At 44.7% G+C, this 25,547-nt stretch overlaps 1 protein-coding gene across 4 annotated transcripts in view; it reads right to left on the bottom strand.

Annotated features, from left to right (window-relative positions):
* Nucleotides 1-24,912, bottom strand: part of osbpl5 (oxysterol binding protein-like 5) — a 37,770-nt gene extending 12,858 nt beyond the window's left edge. Inside the window, exons 1-4 of one of the 4 annotated variants that reach the window (XM_031564348.2) lie at nucleotides 24,245-24,912; nucleotides 2,285-2,441; nucleotides 1,668-1,744; nucleotides 73-153 (exon numbers count right to left, since the gene is read on the bottom strand). In XM_031564348.2, the coding sequence (XP_031420208.1) occupies nucleotides 73-153; nucleotides 1,668-1,744; nucleotides 2,285-2,420 (294 nt within the window). In that variant the 5' untranslated portion in view covers nucleotides 2,421-2,441; nucleotides 24,245-24,912. Of the gene's footprint in view, nucleotides 1-72; nucleotides 154-1,667; nucleotides 1,745-2,284; nucleotides 2,442-4,862; nucleotides 4,914-5,469; nucleotides 5,569-13,712; nucleotides 13,885-24,244 lie in introns of those variants that run through there. The other 3 variants (XM_031564350.2, XM_031564349.2, XM_031564351.2) reach the window with 3 other exon arrangements.
* Between the last annotated feature and the right edge of the window lie 635 nt (nucleotides 24,913-25,547).

Raw genomic sequence — 25,547 nt, 5'->3', positions numbered from 1 at the left:
GAAATTTCGGCCATTCTCTCCCTTTCCCATGATGCTGTGCGTCTCTGCCCTCTAGGCTCAGGCGATCAGTACCTTGAGGGACTCCTTCCTGGCCAGCCTCTCTGTGGGAGATGTGTTGTCCCCCTCCACACCCCCAAACATCCTGGTGTCCAACTGACAGGGGACACAGAGAGGACAAAGAGAAGGGTCACACACATGCGTGCAGGCACACACACACACACACACACACACACACACACACACACACACACACACACACAGAGAGACTCACAGAGCTATGACCTAGTAGTTAAAGCTGATGGTCTAGCAGAAGTACCTATGTTTGACAGTCCTCGTGTACGGCTATTGTGCCTACGGTTTTAAGTGATTGAGTGCCTGCAGTGGACCTGCAGGAGCCTAGCAGCTACATTTACACAGCAGGCAAACTCAGCCCAACTTCTGTTTTTCAACAGGGTGTGTCAGCCATGCACTGTGCAAATAAGGACACACTCCGCATACAAATGCACACACACATACATACGCACACACACAAAACTTTTGACCCAGATCTGACTGTAGTATTGCCTAACACAGTGAGTCAAACAGCAGTTTGAAAGACCCACTTTCACTAAAATCATGCTGTTGGACAGTGAACTCACACACACTGTGTTCTACAATTGCAGGATTTATTGGGAACAACGTTTTTGTAACACAGGCCTCCATCAGGTTATGAGGGCCCGTGTTCCCGAACGTTGCTCCCAATAAATCCTTTAGAACAGCCAGTGAAGAAGACAGTGCGCGGGAGTTCTTTGTCCAATTACGGTTGGCCTGTGATCTGTTTCGAAAGGTTCTGCTCCTTACTAAAATTATGCCAAAAGCACACACCGTGACATTCTTATTCTTTACAGACATGCAACGACAGACAACCAAAAATACGAAACTAACAAAGAATCAAACAAAGTATGCACACATGAACAATGTCAAAACTCAAAGTTTTGAGTTTGACGGCAGGAGTGTGTGAGGTAGTTGAAGAGTCTGAGGAAACAAGTGTCCCCTCTTTCCGTCGCATCCACAGGGCTGCTAGCAGTGCCACGCCGACCACATGGCAGTCATATTTCCCAAGAAAGCATGGGATCATTACACACATACACGCATCCAACACAAAAACAAAACACACACACACACACACACACACACACACACACACACACCTGAGAGGACTGCGTGTAGAATGGGACAATGACTACAGCTAAGATTTGGGATGTTTTAAACCAACAAAAGAACAGTAGGAGAGCCAGAGAGAGAGAGAGAGAAGGGGGGAGGGAAGAGAGTGAGGGAAGGGGGAGGTCTGAGTGCTCCACTGTAACAGAGGGGGCTGGGCTGGAGCTCTTTGCAGTCGTGTTAACAAGCCTGGCCCGGGTGCAACAGAGCAGCTACAGTGGCTACAGCAATGGCAGAGATAAGCGCTTCTCTGCGAATGGATTTCCTTGATGATGCTGAGGCTGCAGGAGCTACAGACTCCATAAGCTGGATGAAGAGAGGAGTGTACATCTCTCAGCGAGTGAGAGATAGAGTGATGGTGTGGGAGTAGGGGGCAGGGGAAGGGAGAGTGACAGATACACAAAGAGAGGGAGTCGGAAAGGGACGGAGTGAGAGAGAGACACGGAGAAAAAGGGGGAGAAACTCACTGGGCTGCTGGGAGACTGAGCAGGACTGAAATCGTCGCTTGGAGAGGACAAACCATTACGGTCTACGGAGTCACCACCTATGAACATATGCACAGCGTCATTCATACTATAGCGTTCGATAGCAGTTTGCCATTAAAGTGTAACTTCACTCCCACATTTGAGCGTAACTCCACCTAGTGCATAATGTTTGGAAAATGCTAAAAGGTGGGCGGATCCCATGAGTCTCCATCAGCCAATGAAAATGAGACTCACCCCCGCAGGGGCAGGGGGTGGGGGAGGTGGGCTGCCCATTTCATGATGTAGTGAAGACCCAAATGGTCAACTCTACATCAGCATTGGCCTTGCAAGGTTAAGGATGATTTCATACAGTAGATGGCGTGTTAAGCAATTTTCAACCGATAAAATGCTGCTTTTTTTTTATATAAAAATGGGAATTTTGTCAATATTAACAGCATAGATGTGTTTTATCACAGTTCAATCCTATCATTTAGTTTATAGCTCACAAAATACATCTTAGGGTGGAGTTACACTTTAAGGCAAATGAGAGGGGTGGAGAGAGAGATAAACAGTAGTAGAGAGAGAGAAAGAGAGAGAGAGGGAGAGCGTGGCATGTGCACCTGGGCTGAGGGGGTAAATGTCGTTGTCCCCTGCATATGACAGATTCCTTGTCAGGGACCGCGGGTCGATCTTTGGCGGCGAGAGTGTCGTCTGGCAGAGAGAGAACCGCCGGCGGGACAAGTTCTCCTCTTTCATATTGCCTGCCGTACTTGGTCACTGCAGAGAGAGAGAGAGAGAGATGACTTCATTAATTCTTCATGCATGGCTCTCTGGATGAACACACATATTTTTGCTTCCAACAGATATGGGGGGAAAAGGCAGCACTGCTGATAAGAGCCGATGATATCAGACTTTGAGATAAAGCAGTCTGCCATGACCTGTTTGAGTCCAGCGTTCCTCCCTGCTTCTAAGACCTGGCACAGAACAGACACGATCTTTCCAGGACACTCCACCCAAGCGTCTATATAAACAGTGGCAGTAAATGCTGTTTGGAATGCCTGTTTGAATCCCTGATTGCCTATGTATGCAGCAGCATGTTCAATTCTGGACCAGTCATTTTAAGGTACAGTTGGTGATTTAATGAATATTTCAAACCTTTATTCGACCTTATTTGTCTGAGATATAAAATACCACAGAAAATGATTTAAATATGCAATACTTACATCCCTGCAAATAAAAGCTAACCAGCGTTCAGGAGGTACTGTAATAAACCCAAGGATATCTAAATCAAGTGTGTGTTACTGCTGTGGAGGTTAGCCTTTGAGCTTGGGGTACCAGTAAACGGGTACCAGAGCCTGATGGCCGCACCCACTACAGAGAGAGCAGTGGCCGGCTGGCACCACCAATGTTAGCATCGGACTCGTGGAAGCTAACATATTGTGAGCGCTGGAGGAGACGAGTATGACATCGAAGCCTATGGTTCCCCCCCCTTCAGAGGGAGCGTGATTAAAAGGCTTCAAATTAAAGGGCTGAAATGAAAGGAGGATTTGACTCTGCAGAGACTGATATAAGAAGTGTGAAGTGTGTGTGTGTGGTGTGTGTGTGTGTGTGTGTGTGTGTGTGTGTGTGTGGTGGGGTCTGAAGTCAGTAAGTCCTGAAGTCTAGGCTCTCCTCCCTCCTCTCGGATCTAAAAATAGCCTCAGTGCTGCAGTGTGGGCTCAGGACTAGGGGAGGCAGTCGGGTGCGGCAGAGCAATGTCTGTCAGGTGTGTTATGAAAACCCATTAATTAACACACACACACACACACACACACACACACTAGACTTCACACATAGCAAATCATCACCATTAAATCACAGCTGATTGACAGCTGACAAACCAACGATGCAAGAGGATGTAACTGCAAGATATTACAATCTCTGTCCGTACCAAATCACTATTAATCTGTGCAGCATAGACACGCACGCATGCACAGACGCGCACACACACACACACACACACACACACACACACACACACACACACACACACACACACACACACACACACACACACACACACACACACACACACACACACACACACAAATATACACTCTACTGCCTGCTTCAATCCTCACACCCAAACTGGCCGATGATGTACGTCCATCTGTGGCATTCCGCTGCAGTAAATCTGTGTGGTGCTGATAATCCTGTCAACAGTGAGGGCTACAAGTAAGAGAGCATTCGAGCTCCACCACACAAGCACACACGGAAAACAAACATGCATACAAATATAGACACACACACACACACACTTCAGACTGTTGGTCTCCAGAGGTTGTCATACCCCACTGCTGAGCAACTGCTGCTGATGCCATCGACTTACTAGAGAGCTGAAAAACCCATACAGAATAACATCCTTTAGTGAGTCCCTCCCAGAAATGGCATTTTAACACAACTGATCAATCATGACAGCCTAGGGGGCACTACACTGTGCCATTATCTGCAAAAAGGTTGGGTACATGCAGCTGGATTACATTATGGATGAGTGTGTTAATACTTTATCCACACACACACACAGAGAGAGAAAGAAAGAAAGAAAGAAAGAAAGAAAGAGAGAGAGAGAGAGAGAGAAACGGAAAACAACACGGTTTGCCACGTTGAGTCTAGTTGCTCATGTTTGTGCAAGCCCTTGGCTGGGCTGACTGAACCAGCCAGTGCAGCCGGCTGGGGGGAATGTTTGCTGTGCCTGGCGTGGCTGAGCGCGACAGAGGCGCAGACAGCCCTGAGAGGGAGGAGAGCCAGAGCTCTGGATCGGAACGGAGCATCCTGTCCCGACACCCAGCTGTACTACCCCCCCACCTCCTGCCTGCCGATCCCCATCCCATTAGCAGAGCACAGGCCATACTTATTCCTTCCTTCTGCATTGAACCAGCTTAAACTAGAGAGATGGGAGGACTTTAATGAGAGGGGCCAAGAACAGATTGTTGGCAGGCACTGAGAAATGAAAGGGTTGCATTTTCACGGGACGTGCTTCGAGGCCTGGTGCAGGGTGCCGTCTCAGACAGACTCCACAGTTGATCTCAGAACAGCTAGACTGGCGCGTGGAAGTGCCGAGGACGTGTAGTACTGACCTGAGACCGAAGAAAAGGCCACAACGACACAATCACTCCACAACTCAAGGTTGTGTACAGAACTGACAAAATGCAACAATACCTGAAACCTTGCTTCTACTAGCCTAACAGCCCCTCTGGTCATGGTCTCAATACTGCACTTCTACAGCTACACAGCTATTCCAATGCTGGGGAGCGACAGGGAAAATCAGTCTGTGTCGAGCCAATCCTCTGCTAGCTTATTAGAAGCATCCAGAGACTCCACCCTGTTTGGGGGGGGGGGGTAGGGGGGGGGATGCAGAGCCAGCCAGCCAGCCGTTCCGTGGCAGGGAGGAGTGGTGGTGGGATTAAGCCCACTCCCCAACACCAGGATTACACACTGACCTGATGCCCTAGTTGTGGCGCTGGCTATTAAGGGTGTGTGTGTGTGCGCGCCTTCACATCAGCACCCCAGCAACACACACACAGAAACACAATCACGTGCACAAAGAAACACACAATCATAAGCCTCTTTTTCCATTAGTCATGTGCGGGGCACTCAACGATGTTTCAGTCGAATGTAGATAGTTTACCTGTTATTTTCCATTCCCCTTCAAAAAGCAGGTCACTTTCTAACCAACCACAACCACAACCCCCCCCCCCCCCCCCCCCCCCCCCACACACACACACACACACACTGCCAGCCAGAGATCTAGAAAGCACTAACTTACAACAAGTAGGGCATGAAGCAGCCTGTTTCAAAAAGGGCTGCAATCTTTTTCCAAAACACACTTTCCCATCTCATAGACAAACATCCTAAAACCAGGTCTCGTGATGAGAGATGAAGCAGTCAGGACATTTAAAGCCACATCAGACTACAGGGAGAAACATGTGGTGACCTCCACGTAGACGCTGCTTTCTCATGCTGGGTGAGGTGGAGACCACAGAGGTATTCTGGGAGCTCACGTGATGGAGAAAGTCTGAAGCCAGTGATTGCAGCCCACTCAATACCAAAAATAGAGTGCGTGCGTGTGTGTGTGTGTGTGTCCTCTTAGTTCCCCACTCTGACCCAGATGACAAATGTATTCCACCTTTAGCCTGCCACCCCAACTTGGCAAGGTCATTCCAGAATGCCCAGCAGCCTTTGATCTCAAGGCCTCTCTCTGGCCTCTTAGCAGGCTACAATTAGGGTTCCAGTCTGGACTACATTTAGGCCTGATTGGGGGCGCCCGTAAGCACACAAGGGCCTATTCAAACATGGCTGATCCCGTGGGCCGGCTAACCCTGTATTTAGCTGCGAATGAGCCTCCTCTGTGTCCAGGAGCAAACATGGCCTTACCCAGGAAGCCAAGTGCTACAGTGAACAAAGCGTGGGTTTAAAAACAGAACGAAAGAAAAACATAAACCAAATCCGGTTTGAGCAAATATGGAGTCATGGGGCGACGTGAATAAAAGAAAACAAGAGCACTGCATTTGTGAGAGTTTCTGCAAAATTACATTACAGCAAAAAGATACAGACTTAGTTTAATTTTTCATAACAATCCTATGACAGTCATGTCGTTTTTGTAGACTGAATTTACTTTCACCATTTTTGTATTTGGACAGGAAAACGAATGTATTAGTAATGGTAAAAGGTGTAAACACCCACATGATAACATAAACTATAACTGGCAATGGTGTAGTCTACATGCAGACAACTTCAGCTGATTTATTACCCACATGGTGGCATCCACATACAGTTAGCTTGTCAATGCAAAGTGTACATATGGCAACAGAGCCATGGTAAATGGGGTAACAGGTCTGTCACGCATGCTACGGATGAAACATGTGTCAAAAGCCACAGATGAGGAACCAGACCTTAACAGGCATTCATAAAATATAGCCTTCTTTTCAGCTTTGCAAGTCAAAACCCCAAACTACAAAAAAAGAGATTCAAGGTTTTGCCCAAAATTGAATAATATTATCACTGGTAGAGTTTCACTGTACAGAGGTGGTGCCTTTGAGTTGAGAAGCTTTCACTACGCTAGAAAACAGGCAGCTGATAAATGAAATGCGGCTATTAGAAGGTTTTTGTGAGAAAACCACTATGCTACCAACACCGGAAAAATGTCACCAAAATGTCATTTTAGCAGTTTGCGGTCCAAAGGGGTCATCAATGAGGTCATAGAGGTCATCAATAACAACAGGCTACCTGAGGGAGGGGGCAATGAGAACGAGGTGAGAGAAAGGAAGGCTTGAATTTCATCAATTCCCACAAACTTAGAATGCGGGACATTCTCGCACACATTTACAGCGATAATCTAATAATGTTCAGCCAACGTTTGCACCAGAGCAGAATGTGGGATGACTGGCCGGGAGCCCTGCATCAGACGGACTGACTTCTGTTCTGGAATAACACACTTGGCGTGCTCTCTCTCCCTCTGTCTACAAGGCTACACGTTTGGCGTTTAATTAGTCTCAAAATCCGCACATGTAGAAACAACATGATACAAGCGCACAGAACAGTGTCAGCAAGCAGAAAAGCCGTCCTCACGAGGCAGCATTTCTGCTCCGCGAGTGCACAGAACTGTATCCACGAGTGGAAAGTTGAATTTTGAGACTTTGGTGGAGGGGACAGTGGCTGATGTCTCCGCTCTTTTGATTGGTCAGTTTGAAGTCTTATTTTTTTATTTTTAATGTTATTGATTTATTCATGTACCCTACGCCTAAGCCTTCGCCCGCAGCCTGGGGTGCACTAAGAAGTACACGTCACGGTGATGCAGACCGCAACAACTGTGATTGGTCCGATGTTGGACGTTTTTTCAGAGAATGAGAGAGAGACAACAAATGACAGTTCAGAGATTGCCTTAAATTGGAGGAGAGCGACATGCAAATCTCCCCTATGTGAAGCATTTACACCCCCACCCCCCATTTTGAAAAATGAATTTCAGACCCTGGAAAGTCTGTGCAGCCACAACAATTCAGCATAGAACTCAGTGTAGTATGTTGAGTGAAGAGGTTAGCTCTCTTCTGCCGAATTCAACTGGCCCAGCGCCAACAACAGCAAAACATTTTTTTTTCTGTGTTTAGCCTTTGTTTGAGGTGCCCTTTCTAGAGAGCCTTTCTGAGTGAGAACTCTGAGTGAGAACTCGGCACAGAGCGGTTTGCCTCACACAGTGACCTACATGCCTTGGGCAGCCTGGGGGGAAGTTGAGACTAAACACGGGGGGAACTTCATCCCTCTGCTGTGGCCTTTATCCCTCCTGAACAGCAAAGGCCTACTTTGTCTGCAGGGCCAACACAGCTTGGAACAGCAGTCTGTACACGTGTAAGTGTGTGTGTGTGTGTAAGAAATGCCAGATTGAGTGCCAACACAGTCACTAGACAGGTGAGATCAGTGTTGGGAGGAGAGCCAGGTTTGTTTTGTGTGTGTGTGTGTGAGAGAGAGTGGGAGAGAGAAAGCAAGAGATAGTGAGAATGAGTGAATGTGCATAAATATGAAAGGGAAAAGGAGAGCGGACAGCTGCTGCCTTTTGGCAGGTACATGTGCCTATGTCGCACTGTGAGAGAGGTGCAATGATGCTGTCGTCATGGTCTCGCGGCCAAAGATAGCCTGAGACAAAATTCTGACAGTGTCAGAAGTTTAGGATGACCATCTCATGACACTTCGTTTGTATGATGTGTCCTCTAGCTGCCATCATGACCGTGCCAAGGACGACGTAGCATGGAAAGTAATAGCGGAGGAATTGCGGCTCCCGGTCTATGGGATTTTACATGTAAACTGCTCTCCGACAGGAATGCAACCAATACGGGTGTGGGTTTTCACTTTACTTCCCTTTTGACTTGCATGGTAAGCTATGATTCAGTAGGCATTATCATCGTACAGTCTACATTAAACTTGATGTCGTAGCCAAGTTTATTAGTGTGGCTTGCAATAAACTTACAATTCTCAGTCTGTACACAGTTTAACAGCCCAAATTATGACACTATAAATAACAGCTCTTTTAACCTGACAAACAGACCAGGGCTGCCACTAACGACTATTTTTCTATCGATTAATCTGTCGACAATTTTACCGATTAGTCGATTAATCTAAACGATTAATTTTCCTCCAAAAAATTGAATTGACCATTTCATTTCAGTTCATTTTATTTTGACAACACGTGCGAGAGGGAGTAATGAGGAGTGCATGACATGAGATCTTGGAACATTTTTTGCTCACTTGCTACTTAACATCATGCCTAGTCATCACTATCAACTCATAACATAGGCTAAAAATAATCACAAATACTGTACGTTCTAACTAGTGCTAGTGTTCATGTTAGTTAGCAATCATAGCGTCAACTTTTACTTTACATTTGAGGCTCTGCATGGTGACATGTTAATGTTAATGAGGTTAAGGACTGTAATTGTTGGTTCTAGTCTGTTAGAACACCCACGATTACCAAAGCAGTCTTCTTTATCTACCTTTAATGTGCATTCATCAATTTCCATTACATGAAGATGCGTGTGATCGTACATATGTGTGTGGTCTGCAATGAGAATAGGGACTAATCAGCACTGCACTGAATTACATTAACATGAGTTATTGCTACACGATAACAATTACACAACTAATATTACTAGATACATATCATAGTACGCATTGCACTAGGCAACATGGATCTCATTAATATCTCATCCAGTCAAAATCTTAACAGGATGAACCCATCCTTATTACATCGAATCAACATAAGAACAGAACATAACTAAATCTCCGCTTAGCATGCTAATCGCTACTAATAGCAACGCGCGCTCGCATGTAGCCCAAATACACCATCTATCACAGAAGTAACTTCATGAAAACCCTTACTTTCATACACACAATGCCTCACATACATGTCAAACAATGATGATTTAAGCACTCGAACCGTATTAGGCACACAGTATGGTCAACTACTTTTCCACTGAATTGGCGACGACACTATCCTACTGAAAATTAAACAGGGAGCTGAACGCAGGCAAAGTTGCTAGGCAACGTCACTATCAACAGAGAGTCTTTCATACAGTTAACGTGCGGAAAGCACATTTGTTATAATGAATTGAAGCGTTTTAGAAATCGAAAAGGTAAATTCAAATAAAAAAAGATGCGTAGATTTAAAAAATATATATATATTTTTTATTTTAATTTGTTTTGCGTCGATTTAAAATATTGATGTCGACGCATTTTCAGCGTCGACGTCATCGATAACGTCGAGTAATTGCGGCAGCCCTAAAACAGAAGCAAGCTTGCAGAGAGGCCACTTGAAAGTCTTGGTCTTCATCTCATATTCAGCACACTTTAGTATCCTGACCACGCACAGCCTTAGAAGGACACCACAACAAATTTGTGTCAATGCATTACAAAGCCAGCGTAATGCCTAGACACTATGCCAACTCACGACTATTGATGGACTGGACAGAGTGCAGAGTGCGCTTGCAGCTGCTGCTGCCAAGCTCTTTGACCCTTCCACTCCACAGTAGGTCGGTCACCTCTGCAAGACGAGAGCTTGTGTGTGCTTGTGTGTGTGTGTGTGTGTGTGTGTGGGGGGGGGGGGTATACTGGTTGTGGGTTGGAGTTCAGGACCCCATGAAGCTATTAATAGTCTTGCCAGTAAAAAGTGTAAAAAGAAAGATCACACTGCACGCTAACAAAGACAGCGTGGTTTGAAAGAGTTCTACATTCCTCATTAGCCAAGTCTGTCGATCATAGTCATCATAGTTCTGACAACAGCACGACTGCTCTCTAATATGACCTGAAAAACATTTGCTTCACCCTTTCAGTGATTTGAACCTGGCCAATTTGGTTGATCCCATACCAGTCAGAAACAGGTGCCTGAATGCTGTGTGTGTATGTGTGTGTGTGTGTCGTTTAAGGAGCATCTGACTGAGAGCCTCTTGGATAGCGGTGGCAGTGACAGCTCTCTGCTGGCAAGCACACAGGAGGACCAATTACAGCCTGACTGCCAGAGACCTGGAGACATTTCAGGAAAGGACAGCCAATTTTTGGCTCAGTTAGACCAGCTGGAAGATTTCAGGATTCAGGGACTCTTGTCAGCATATCACTGCGACTCTGTATGCAAATTAATTCCCCTGTAGTGCCCGCAGGGACAATACTGGCAAAAAATCCTGTGCCACAAAAATCTTCTTCTTTTCCTCCAAGCGTTCAGCCATCTTAAACAAAAGCAAGAACTCAGTATCTGCGGTGAGAAAACCTTGGGGCTTTCATCTGAAGAAATGCCACTGCCTTCAGACAGCTCCCTGTTGTAAAAGAATATTGACATGTGGCATTTAAGGAGGATGGTGTGCTTGTTTTTTTTTAAAGGTCTTCTTTTAAGAGAACACAAGAGTACAGGATATGAAACCTTTTCACTCCCCATTTCAATGTTGGCTGGCAACTCAGAGTAGAAATGTGTGCCCTTCTTTCCCAGCCATTGCTCAAGGGTGATCTGCATGTTAAGAGTGGTGAGGGCTGATAGGACTTTGCGACTAAACTATACTTAAATCCTACTGACTTTTTGGTAGATACTGCTATCAAGTGCTCACAGAGAAGGCAAAACGTTTGTTGGCAAAAAGTTCTCAAGGCCTGAAATGGGAGAGATCCTTTTGAGGTTCTTCTATGAGGACAAACTGGTGGGCCCTTGACAGTTTACTATGGGGTGCATCCTTTTAAGACAATGGAAGACTTAAACTTTACTTCAGACAGATGTTCACTGAGGTTCCATAAAAAAACTGACGTTTTAAGAAGCAAACAGCAGTTTCTCACACATCTCCTCCAGACATGGCATGTTCCTGTACAGAGAGACATTGAGCTGGAGATTGAGACTGGTTCAAGGCACAGAAATGCTGGAGTCAGCTGGCTCTGCTGCCCTCTGGGCTCACCCTTATCAGATCCGTGACCCATTTCAGCCAAGTCAAGAACACATTATGGTAATGAGCATTTGGTACCCTACGCCTTGCATTTCTATATCTGGTTTGTGAGTGTGTATAATATGTGTGTGTGCATAAGCGTGTATGTGTGTGTGTGTGTGTGTGTGTGTACGTACGACATTATTCCACTGGTCATTGGACTGGCCCGTTCCATGACATCGACAGCCTGAATAAAACCATTCCGCTGCCTGTGTGACCTTATCCTGTTATTGATCAGTGGAATGGATGATCAATGGGCTCTCATGGAAATCAATTCCAATGAGTGGAAATCTGGCTATGCTTCAACACCACGTCTGTCAAATAACACACGCTCTGCAGCTCAGCTACCAGCTACCAGCTCAGCAATGCGGCTGCCATGACAGCTTTTCCCTCTCAGGTTTGGTCTCCAATAAACAAACAAAGGGTCTGGTGTTCCATTCCCCCGCTCCATTTCCACACACCATGATTTGATCACCTCGGCCGATTCCGAAAGGGGCCTCGCTGTTTTCTTTGCGTCTCAGACACATGGTTTCTGCTGAATGAATGATGAATTACCCATGATAGGGAAGGAAACTAGTGCAGATATAAAACACACGACATATAAATATATGGCATAAATGACTTGAAGGTTAGTCCAGGTTAATTATCATTGTCCGAGATGATACTGACTTCTCTGAGGTGCATGGCAAGTCTTGGCCAAGCAGCAAACAAAGCAGAAAGATCCCACGGCAAATCTCTACATCCATTAACCACTTAGCAGCAACCATAGCTCACAATTTCTAGAAGAAAAAAATAAATCACACTCAAACAAAATGGTTTAGAGCACATTACAGTCAAACTTGAAGCCTTGATCATTTTTAACCTTCACTTAACTTAATTTTTAACCTTCACTTAACTTCATTTTTAACCTTCACACTTGAAGTTTAAGAGTCTATGTTTTTTTTTCCTCTCAGTTGACAATTCGTGTTACCACCAGGAACATCATTGATCTGTCCTCCGTATCAGGCCTCTCCCACTGATGACAACAGGAGGCTTCCTCCATTTCAGATTAAGTGTGTGCAGAGAAGAGGTTTCCCCAAATTATGCCTAGGCCACTGGGCGCTTTTATTGCAGCGTGAAATGTAAACACAGGGTCCGCCTATTAGCGTCTGTTAGGCTCTCTGATCCAGCTGAGAGTAAACACACACACTGGTGATTTATTCACTCACCCCCCCTCTAACTCACTACTACTAAAAACAAAAACACACACCCACACACTTCAGCACAGGGAGTTCTACTTCTTTGCTCCCCTGTTCTTTCCTTCTTTTGGGCATGCAACACTTTTTAGAAAAGGGAAAATTCAGAAGCTTTGGAATTCAGAAGCTTTTTTCATGGAATCAAGGACAACTACTGAGTAAACTGCACATTAACTAAGAAATTAATGAAAGTGTTAAAGACGCAGTCTGCGATTCAGTTTCTTGAAAGGTTGGCGATATTTGAGCTCAACAACCAATACAATTATACCCCACCCTTCTGTGCTCCTGAAGCACCGTGTTAATTGGCTGGCTGGGATTGGTTATGGCTCGGTCCTAGCCATTATGTTTATTTCCCATTAATAGAGCCAGGACTGTGTACAAACACTTTTTTTTTATGCAAACACTAAATGGAGCAATTCGCTGAATTTGACAAAAAGTGTACTGGATTAGAATCGCAGATTGCACCTTTAAGGGAATTTGTTTTCAAAATGAAGCCCAATGCATGGTTTCAGTCAAAGGAAAGATTGAAAAAGTCCATTCATGGTCATTTTAAACACGTCTTTAAACAAGTACAAACATCTTAGTGTCACTTAGTTTGCATTTACTTAATCACTTTTTGTCACCAACTGCGTGCGTGTGCACTCACACACACATACACACACACTTCCAAAAACATCTCTTACCCAACACATACACTCAAAAAACACCTGCTCATACTCAACCACCCTGTGTGGCCCTTATTCCTCTGTAAAACAAACACAACACTAACGTCTGTAACGCCACTAACTGTCAGTCGCTGCAACCCACGCCAGTAAAACCGAAAACTACCTTACCTTGGCGGTGTCCTACAAGACGCGGCGAGCGGTAAGATGAGTGGCTTTCTTTGCGTTTGTTTCGTTCGTTCGCTCTCTCTCTGTTGTAGGAGTGACGGGCGAGGTTGGCTCACCTGACTCTCACCCCGCTGCACAGACAGAGACATGCCCTCCCCGCCCCTCCCTGACGCACCTGGACCCGGGTCAGTATCGCTGCCCCACAACAGAGCATGTTTGCTCAGTCAATGATCAACAGAGGCAGAGAGGCCATCAGAGCCCGCTGCAGCGGAACACATTTCAAACAAACACTGATGACGCCACGGCCAACTGCAAAACCCGGACACACACACACACACACACACACACACACACACACACACACACACACAGACAGACAGACAGACAGACAGACACACACAGAGGAGTCCGGATTGGAATTTGAGAGCGGAGGCTTTGCCTAAATCGTGTGGTTATGAAGCGGGCCAAGGGATTTTTGTGTGCGTTCTAAATTAGTATGGCAAACGCAGATATTACACAAACGTTCCAAACGCCACTTTCTCCTCCAGAGACGTCTTTGTGCGTTTATTGCAGACACAAGGGCTTTCAACAATGGATGTTTAGACTGGGAAGAAGTGATTACTCCCACAATCAACATAAAGCTGCTGGTCACTCCTACATGTGCTCACACACACACACACACACTTAGACACAATGCTTAGAGAGGAAGTGCAAAGTCCACTCCCTGCCTGATGTCATGTCTTGATATAGGAGGGCAAATTTGCTGCAGCAGTAGTCTATGGAGTTCTACGGATAGAACAAACCTATGGGAGGGGTAGCCAGAGGATCGCTTCCCCTTTAAGATGGCTCCACAATGACAGCAACACGAGCATGGCAACCCTTGAGCACATCTAACCTAAATATGAAGTCAACTGAAAGAGATTCTCTGGGTCAACCGCAAAGAAGGAGAGAAGGGAGGAGGAAGAGGGGAGGGGAGGGGGAAGGAGGATCTATAAAAAAAAACAAAAAAAACATAGAGAGTAAGAGAGAAAGGCAGTGTGTCAGAGTCTCATCAAGAGATGCAACCTCATGAAGCGTCTTGAGAGAGAAGGAGGAAAAAAGGGTGTGGAGGAAGGCTGAGGCGAGCCACACTGCTCCACATGGGAGTGTCTCTCTGTCTGCCAGCCCGTCTCTACGAGGGGGAGGCTGGGGAAAAGCTCACACGTACCACAGTGCAGTCCTATGTGTAATGCTCTGGTCACACCCAGCGCGGCAGATGCTGCACAGTACACTCACACTGCCTTAAGCCCATAACATTTCCACTGAGCTACTGTAGCAGAAAGGATTTAGCTGCATCTGGGATGATCTCATCACACACACACACACACACACACTCAACACAGAGTGGGGGTGTGTGCTGTGTGTTGTCTCTTTGTTATTTGTTTTCCCTTCTGAGGAATTTAAAAAATCCATTAGGCCTACTCTTTGTTGGTGCATCACTGGGATGTACTTGTCTGTCTACTTTCACCACAATCACTCCATTAATGGCAAGAAAAAGCTATTTGCATTTGAATATGTCTGTGTGTGGGAGGAGCGTGTCGCTATTTGACTGTATGAGTGTGTTTGTGTGAGAAAGACATGAGAGTGTGTGCAGAACACAGAGAGCCATCACAGTCAGGCAAAGCAACACACATGTGGAAGACACCACCTCAACGTGTGTGTGTGTGTGTATTTGTCACATTGACAAGACTGCAGAATCTTCCTCCATCCTGCTAGCATTCAGGGAGTTCTCACTGCGCTCTTATTAGCCTCTCCGGTGACACTCGCCCCAGCAGCCAAACACTGTTTGTTTACCTTCCAACACCCTACTGCCACAGTAAATAAGGGAACGACAGGGTGCAGTGCACACTCTCACTGCCCGTCCCCAACGATTTTTCTCTCCGTCTCCCTAACACACACCTTCTTTCATTTTTCATTCACGCATCTCTAATGAGCACCCCCCCCCCCCCCCCCCCCGACCCCCGACCTACAGCCCCATATAGAGGCCTCAGTGGCAGACTAACAAGGGCAAAATAGAGAGTGTGTGTGTGTGTGTTAGGGGCGGACTGGAGAGTTACCACTTGGGGAAGCCGACAGCTTTAATTAGAGCTCCTGGTTAGAGGGCACGGAGGAGGGCAATGGAACTGCTCCCCCACCAGCACTCCTGTTTGGCCCCTTAAACCAAAAGAGCTAATCAGCGAGCCAAGCCCAGTGTTAGTCGCCATGCACTTGAAGAGGCCTGCGAGATTGCCCTTCAAAGAGAGAGAGACTGACAATGTATAGTCCAGGCGACAAGTACCGCTCGACAAAACTGAAGAGGACCTGTGGGCTTTTATAGTCTGTCGCTGATGACAAGCGGGCTCAGAATAGAACGTGTAATTTCTATGGCAACTCAACTAACTAGAATTGGTTCATTTATTCACATCATATTGGTCACAGAAGACGGGCAGGACAATCATGAACGCCACATTTCTCTCTTTATAGGCTACTTCGTAAACCCATCAGTAACATAGAAATTAAATCTTTCCGACAATTAATTAAAACAATATTTAATCACATATGAACTCTACAGCTGGCAGTGCTAGCTACCTAGTATGCTAAAAAAAAACATGAACTAGCCAGATGAACGTATTCATGTCAACAGGGCAAAACGCTCATCAAATCTCTTCTTATCCAATCAGACTGAGCGACAAAAACCTCTCTGTGTTCTTTCAAAATGTTTAGATGTAGTACATGACACACATTTTTAGCTCTTTTACGCCCTTTTTTGTTGAGCGACACTTGACGCACGGACTATGAATTGGGAAAGAGAGAGATACTGAGAGAGAGAGAGAGAGAGAGAGAGAGAGAGAGAGAGAGAGAGAGAGAACGGGAGCAAGATAATTTGGGCATCATCCAAAATCATGACCTTCAATCATAAACCAGTCAGCTTTTCCTCTGAGTGGATGTTGGATCTACCCTGCGTGACGCTCCTTTGCTCCTCGCCACCTTGCTCTGCTCTGCCCTGCTCTGAAGCACCAAAGACACAGAGCAAGTGGGTGTGGCTGCCGGTAAACAACGGCAGTTTCTCGACAAAGGAGCTGAGAGATGACTCATCACCAGCCGCCACCACCACCACAATATCTCAATTACTAGTCTCATTACTAGATTCAGGTTCGCCAATTGGATCCTATCCAGAGCACATCGTAACACCATCAGGGACGTAGAGACATGAGTGACATGAGCTGAATAGAGCATCCTGAACAAGCTCAGGATGAGTTTTCAGTCTGTTAGAGAAAAGGTCCAGTATTTAGCAGACGCTTTTATCCACAGCAACTTGTATAGGCTTTCTGCGGTGGACGGGATTCCATGCCTGGTGGGCGGCAACGCTAACTACTGTAGCACCAACATACCAATTATTGCTTCAATGAAGTATCTTAAACACTATGCAACAATTTGCCACTCTTTGAGGGACGCTTTTATCTGGCAAATATTTTTTGGAATCATCTTCAAATTCATTTTGATGGTATATAAACATGTGTCATTCCCACTAGCCATGCAGGATATGAATGTAGTTCTGTGTCTCGGGCCGTAACACGAAAATGGAAGAAAAGTTTTCACTAATTTAATATCGCCAAATGACACCAGTTGGCAAGTTAGCACGCTTTTCCAAGTGCCAACAGGGCTGTTGGTGGTGTTTGCCTTTTAGGTAGATAGGTCACCAGTTTTAGACCAAAACTCCTTTCTGCTGCTTTAAAGCCTAAAGCAATGAAGCAATTCACTCATTGTGCATTGCTTGGTTTTGCCTGGTATTGCTGCTGTCGCCAAATTTCACTGACATTCCATGGTCTCGGGTCACTACATCGCTGCTTGTCGCCCCCTGTGTGTATGAGGCCTAATAAATATATTAAGCATACCCAGGGATAATAGGTCTACATGTGTAAAACTGGCAATATGATAGCTCATCTGAACCTAACCAATCTTTCAAGACATCAATGGTCTTTTAGGAAGAATACACCTCTGGAACGCATTTAAGAAATGCTGTGTACTGTCTTTCAATAGACTTGAAAAGCCACACCTAACCTGGACATCAGACAACTACCTGGACATCATTCTTGTGAGAGAGAATCACCTGCCAAGATGCCTACTAGGACAGTACTGAGTGGAGAAAAAAAAAGACAAGATAGGCAAGACAAAGACAGAATGAAAACAATAATTCACAATGATGTGTCAAAGATGTCTCAGACCTTCAGAATCCTTACTGCTCATCTCAGTTTGTACCTCTAGCTGCTCAAGAAAGAGCTCATCATCATACAGCCAACTCTCAGTTGAAATGAACATGTTCTCTTGATATCAGAAAAGAAAACACTGACACCGAAACTGACTTCCAACACTGTTCCGCCTACTGTGAAACTGGGCAAAGACCCCCCCCTGTCCTTCTCAAACACTCCAACACACACACTTAAATGAGAAGACATCAGAGTGACGCTTTTTCTTTTTGCGCACACAGACACACACTATATGAAGAGATGACGTGGAGCTTCTTTCCTTTTTGCACATACACACACACAGACATGCAGATGGCATGAGATGGGATGCTCACAGTAGCAGGCTCTCCAATAACAAAATGATTCTCAGCACTGCAAAAATAGCTTTTTCCTTGTGCCTTCACAATGTTGAGAACTGACAGATTCTACTTCAACGAATATAGAACATCCAAAATCTTTACTATGAAACAGGGTCACACACCATCTGGGCAAATGTTTCACCCAGGATGCTGCGCTCGTCTAGTGAGCGTCGTTTGGCTCTGCCGTCTGTGCAAGTACGGCAATCCAGACTATTCTCATTTGTAGTTCCACGTTGGTGGAACGAACTGCCTAACACTACCAGAGCAGGGGCGTCCCTCTCTACCTTTAAGAAGCTTTTGAAGACCCAACTCTTTAGAGAGCACCTCCCTTCCTAACTGGCACTTAGACTAGTGCTTAACTTACAGCAGTTACATTCCTGCACTTCCTTTTCTTTTCTATTTCGTTTTTCTATTTCTTATGTAAAGTAGTATTTATTGTTACACCAGGTTTCTATTGCTCGTAGCTTGACTGTTCTCTCCCTTTACAGGACATGCGCAAATTCAATGATTTGATTATATGATTGGAATCATTACATTTATAGCACAGATCAGTAGAGAAATATTAATTTATTTTATCATATATATTTTTTATTTTTTTACTTTCACTGCCTCCCCTGACCGCACATCCGTGGTGCACTTCGTTGTGGATAAGTAAAGCCTATTTTGCTACATTTTTGTAGTCCTGGTAATATTTAGTTTGGCATGTTGGTAAGGTTATTAAGAGGACAATGGTTTTGGGCTTTAATGATGTTTGTTTATTAATTACTTATTTTTCAACAAATAACTCATTTATAATTACAAAGAGGGAAATTCTGAACTTTTTATCGCAACTTTCATTTGCTCCCGCAATTTCATCAACAAACACCTAAAAAACACAAGAGCTTTCATCACAACATTTTGGAAAAGCTCCCGCGAAATCAGGATGTTTTGTTTTTGCACTTGTTTTTAATGTGTAGAAGATAATGTTGTACACAGAATTAAATGTGACATTTGAAGGGAGTTGAGCAGTCTTATTTTCCTCATTTTTTGTAATGCCTTCTGAATAATATAGGGAACATGAATCGCAATATATCGCAGAATCGAATCGCAATATATCGCAGAATCGAATCGCAATACTTGCTGTATCGCAATATGTTAAGAATCGCAATAATATTGAATCGTGGCCCAAATATCGCAATACTATCGAATCGTCACATTTTTTGCCAATTCCCACCCCTAACTGCTAACAGGTCCTGAATTTGGCAGTATAGCCGGCCTAATGCCAGTTCACACACAGACAGTGTTGGAGGGATCTCCATTTGAAATGCTATGGCCTACTTTTGTTATCCATAAAGCAGTAGATTCTGAGCAGTGGAACAGCAAGCCTCCTACACACGTTGCTTTCAAACTCCACTTCGGTAAATACCTCTTATACAGGACCGTACGACCTTCTACGCCGTTATTCAGAGAGACACACTAACACACACATGGCCTGTGTGGGAGTGTAGCTGGAAGCCCCATTACGTGGGTGCTTCCCTGGATGTCAAGTGTGTACCTGCCAATGAGATACGCTTTCACACTTCCTCCAGATAAATACATGAAAAAACTGCACCGCTATAACCATGCACAGTCAAAAACAAGACAGTCCAGCAACTAAAAGCATTCTGGGTATGTGTGAAACAGAGTCTGTCACCAAGTTGCGTGCCAACACAAAGCGAAAAGTGTGTTTGAGCCAAACCCACCATCATTACCTTGTGACTACACTTTTCTTCCATCTATTCCTTTTTATTCATTCCAACAGACATGGGGTCTTTGCAAACTAGAGTCCAAACAAGATATTATGCACCCATCTTAATAACGCAAGGTGTGTGTCTCTACAGTGTGTGTGGTTCAAACTGATGCATGTTGGGTTTAGAAGCATGGCAAACAAAGCCACACCCTTCAGTCTTTGCCCAGCAAGATGAGGCTATGCAGCTGGAACACACACACACACACAAGGAAGTAGGACAGAGTGTCTTCAACCTCTCAACTGTAGCAGCTCTAGAGTGTCTACAATCTTAAGAGAGTTTGGTTCAATCTCCATAAGATGTAATCTTGAAAGCACCCAGATGTGTGTGTGCTTTACAGCAACATGTTGATATCCAAGTCAGGTTAAGGGACTAGCCAAATGATGAGCACTCATTAGACATGTTTTCAAGGTCTCTTTTTCCCATGCCAAATGTGCTGACCAACATAGAAACAGTAACCTATGCTTTAGACTGACTCTTAATTCAACTGCCTCTCATACACACACTCACACACACAAGCAGACACAACCCCTCTGCCTCTCATACACACACTCACTCACAAGCACAAGTAAACACAAACACTCTCTCTCTCTCACACACACACACACACACACACACACAGAGAACCTGACCCATTTAATTCTAGAACTCAAATCACACAGCCATAGAGCCGATTAGTAGTGTCTGTCTGAGACAGGGTTATTAAGTTGCTATGACGAAACCCGGTGGCCCATGAGTTGGTAATGTGTGCTGTCTATGTAAAATCCTGTGATTGAAAGGAGAGAAGACCTGAACTTGGAACTCAGCAGACACGCACTGCTCTATAAATCACTGTTTCTCCTGCTGTGTGTGTGTGTGTGTGTGTGTGTGTGTGTGTGTTTGTGTGGGTGTGTGTTGTGTGTGTGAAAAGAGAAAGAGAATTCCTGTGGTGCACTGAGAGATTGATAAGCTTCCCACCCAGCAGGTGAGGGCTGCCTTCATCTGTTGAAAGAGTGCACGTGTGTGTGTGAGTGTGAGTGTGAGTGTGAGTGTGTGCCATCGATCAATTCAATCCCAAACATATGAAAGGCAAACAGTGCCCTGTGTCCTATGATAAGAGAGATGACAGTGAAACAGCACTTCTGTCCCAATGACTCAGGCTGACAGTAGGGAAGGGAGAACAGCTATATCTGAACAACAGCCTAGGCCTTGGTTACACTCGCTTGCAGAAGCGCACACGGACAGTTCACACGGACAGTACACACGGAGGACAGTTCACACGGACAGTACACACGGAGGACAGTTCACATGGACAGTTGCTGGCACCACGGACGAGAAGTTGTTCTTGTTATACTTTGTAGTCCGCTTTGAGTCCCCAGCTGTGCAGCTGGTGCCCTGGAACCCTGTCCGTGTACAAAAAATTGGAGGGTACACGGACGTCCGCACAGAGCTGCACGCACACCCTCTGATGACGACATTTATGTCACTTGGACCCTAGCTGACCCTTGCATACATGTGGTTGTGGAAAGTATAATATTGGCCTTAGAAAGGAGTAAGGGAACGTGGCAATACACTGCTTCGGTAATTGGAGAAGAGTGAGATACCCATCATGACAGGAGTGCGAAAGTAATCAATAGTCAAACTACACACAGCCAGCTCATCTGACTTCCAGCTCAGCCTGTATGCATTTGAAGCCTAAAAGCATGACTAGTTTAAGAGGAAGAACCTGCCCCAAAAGCATGGGGCTGAGGTGACTGAGTTTAGCAGGCACGGTTTAACCCTCCTTTCCCCTTGTGCTTAACGGCGAGAATGTTGTCTCTGAGGGGATTTGGAGCGCAGAATGCGACAGAGGTGCAGGTGGTCTATCAACGAACGAGAATGCCCTCCCATCCCCCCTCTGTTTCAGCTGGTGACAAATGAAAATGAGGTTACACACACACACACACACACTCACAAATGTCTATTTCAATCACAGCTGGGAGGACCACACACAGACTTTTGACGCCAAAACGCAGAGTGATGTCCTTGTGCCACCTAAGCTTTTGGAGAGGTGATCGTTGCCCACCACAACATTAATGACAACATTATGTCATAGTTGGGCTGGGCTGTGCCTGTGTGGTTTGCTGATTGTGACATTGCAGTAGGGCTGAACGATTTGGGAAAATAATCTAATTGCGATTTTTTTCTCCAAATATTGCGATTGCGATTTAATATGCGATTTAAAAAAAAAAAATCCCAACAAATCGTAATGTATGATTTAAATATGACCAACACAATATTAGATACATTTAGTGTAAAATATTATTTCCCACATTTTACATTTGTATTTAACTGCTCATTACAGAATCAAGGTGGCTTTGCTACTGTGCATTTAAGTAATTTAAACAAAGTCATTGTAAGAATAAACACAAGGCATGCACTTTTTAAACACTGTGTGCAAAATGTACCATCTTTAAAAATTTTTTTTTTTTTTTTTAGACCATGTTTTTAATCGCGAACGTTGCGGTTAGAAAATCGCGTTCTATCATATCGCGATTAAATCGCAAATGCAATTAATCGTTCAGCCCTACATTGCAGTGACTCTGTCCTTGCTGCAGAGTTCAACTAGGGAGGTGGGACGGTAGAGGACGGACGGTGTCACCATGTGACAGCATGGCATGGCATTTCACAGACTACCTCCAACATTCAGTTGGTTTGCTGCCCTACCATGCTCCTAGCAAACAGGAAAGAGGAAAAAGTAAGTGTAATCATGATTGCATCAGATATTTGTGTCTGGTTGGACAGAACTGATAACAAAACACTAACAACAACATTTCTCTGGCCACAAATATGTTATCTGGCCATAGATAACACTGGGGATGCATGATACCATGTTGAACAATGCAGCCCTGTTATTATTACAACTAGAAGCCAAATAGTGGCACACACGTCTGATTCATGTCTTATCCTTAACACATCTCTCTCACCGCAGTCAATGGCTCAGCGCTTCCCAGTTAAGTATTACAGTTCCCTAAACCAGTCTGGGTTCACGGTAAAGGAGATTGGCTACTTAGTCTACACACAGACGTGTTGTTATTTCTCTGACACCTGAGGCTTTATCCTGCGGGACACTGAGAAAATCCACACACAAACCAGAGAGTCTGCTGGATCACACAGTCCTGCCAGGAAGTAGTTGTCTAGCCACTAGAGCCCCTGAGGATTTCTGTGGCAGTCCAGGCGCAAGCCTGGAGCCAGACAACCAGACGGAAGAGAGAATGGAGGTATGATGGTAGAATGGGGTAGATTTTAGTGAAGGTGAAAAGAGGTACAGCTGTTGCGGAGCGACCTGTTAAATCACAGTGGTGGTGTGCATCTATGTTGATGCCTCCAGGTGCTACTGAGATAACCAAAGGTCAAACCAGTAAATAACCGATTCTGGACTCAGGTTTAAACACCTGATTCCCTGCCTTATACACAACGCACTCTCTTTCACACACACGAGTTTACTAAAATCTAGAAGGATACGTTCGTTTGACTGACTTGCCAGCTCATGGATAACACAGATAGGGTCCTTCGTGACGGGGGTGTGTAAAATAGCCTATTTAATGAATATAGGATGTGAGTAGGTGTGCCCTTGAGAGCGATCTACAACAAAAACAAAAATACGGTAAAACCTGAAAGATGCAACTACTGAAAATGGAACGATTGCCAAATACGATCATGGCAAGTCCCTTTACTGCTGCAACATCACACGCCTATAGGAATTTGAAAGAACGTGATGGGAACCAGCCCACATTAGCAAGATGCAACCACGTTTATATGCATTAGAAGCATTAAGCTTAATTGACTTATTGTAAACTAGCAAACCAAAAACAAAATTGGCATAATTAGCGTGGTAACTAATGCCTGTAGCCTAATAATAAAACCCATTCTTGCTAGTGTTAGTTAACTGGCTAACTACCAAACATAGCCTAAACAGATCTAACTAGAATTATCTGGAGGTAGTTAGCTTAAAGAAAATCTAGTATAGGCATTCAATAATACCTGGTTTGCATAAATGTATCTATATAGCTGACGCTGAAGTAAATCAGCTAGGATAGAACTAACTGTTAACCTTGTTTAGGTTCCAAAAGATACTAGCCACGTAGTAGCTAGCTGGCTAACTTATCAACCAGTTGTTGTCTTACCAGTGAAGTAGCAGCTAGCTTATATCGTCGATCACGTAACTCCGTTTTCGGTCTCACTTATCCAAATGACTTCTTCGCGTATTTGGCCATGACGGTGAAAACAGTGTCTGGTGATAGCTGTCGCAACTGTGGTTGTCCCACGTTATCGTTGCCTTTCCTGGATTCGAATGAACACTTTCACCGGGTGACGTTGGAAGTGTGTAACAGCAGCAACTCATGGACGCCTTTTCGGATCAAAGGCTATTGCTACCATCCAAAGTGTATTTCATATAATTTTATATCTTTTATTTTACACGGTACATAGCCCTTATAACAAACGCGTGGAACTGAGAAACCAGCTTTACCCAAATCCCGCAAACTGTAACGGCTGAAATAGGTTTATGCCAGTTTAAAACACGTTTGCCCACTTCTTTGCTGGAGGCTGAAGTACCGTTGCTATGTTTTGCTGTAGTCAGAAAGTCCAAAATCTGTAACTTAGCAGGCGAAGTCCAGCATTAGAATGATGCATCTTCAGTCAAGTAAATATCGCCATTCAGAGAAAAGGAAACGGCTGTAATACGGATGAAATTAAAATAACGGTCCAGTTTTAGACACCAGCATCCCAGAAACTGCCATACAGCTGTTCATGAAAGTAGCTAATGGCAGGAAATGCCAGAGCCGAACGTTCGCAAGGAGAGTAAGATAGGCTACATAGAAAACACGGATTGGAGTTTGGAGTTGGACCAGCAAATCCCAGACTGGGCTGTTTCAAGTATCCTAGGCTACTCTGCGTTTGTCTGCTATGTACTTTACGTGGAATCTTGAAATACTGAGACACAATCACGAAATAATACTATCCCGGATTTTATCCCGGCTACAGAGGCTTCCACCATGTTTCAATAGAAACCCGCTCTAGTTAGCCTACTATGCAGGCCTATCGCCTGTGTGGTGAACAAACTGGTGATTAATTATTGACCAGTGGCCATATGTCCATGAGTAACCTAAATCCCTGTTTTCTGCAGTCGCTGAAACAGCAGGAAATGGGGCATGATGTTCACTCTAAAATTAAGTACTCATGTTAAAAGTCGGAAAGGCTCAGGGAGAGTTAGGGTCCACACCATTACAACTAATGAAGCTACTTTCATAGAAATCTGACAAATGAACAATTAGTTTCCTTGTGTATTTGGTTTCTTGCAACAATGGCCTTATGGCTTTATAACAAACATATAAATCAATACAGATTACCCTACAGTAGGGTAATCTGTATTGATTTATATGTTTGTTATAAAGCCATAAGGCCATTGTTGCAAAATAACAGCCATAT

The sequence above is a fragment of the Clupea harengus genome, chromosome 3 (assembly GCF_900700415.2).
Source record: "Clupea harengus chromosome 3, Ch_v2.0.2, whole genome shotgun sequence".
NCBI classification, from domain to species: Eukaryota; Metazoa; Chordata; class Actinopteri; order Clupeiformes; family Clupeidae; genus Clupea; species Clupea harengus.
This window is presented reverse-complemented; position numbering and strand designations above follow the sequence as displayed.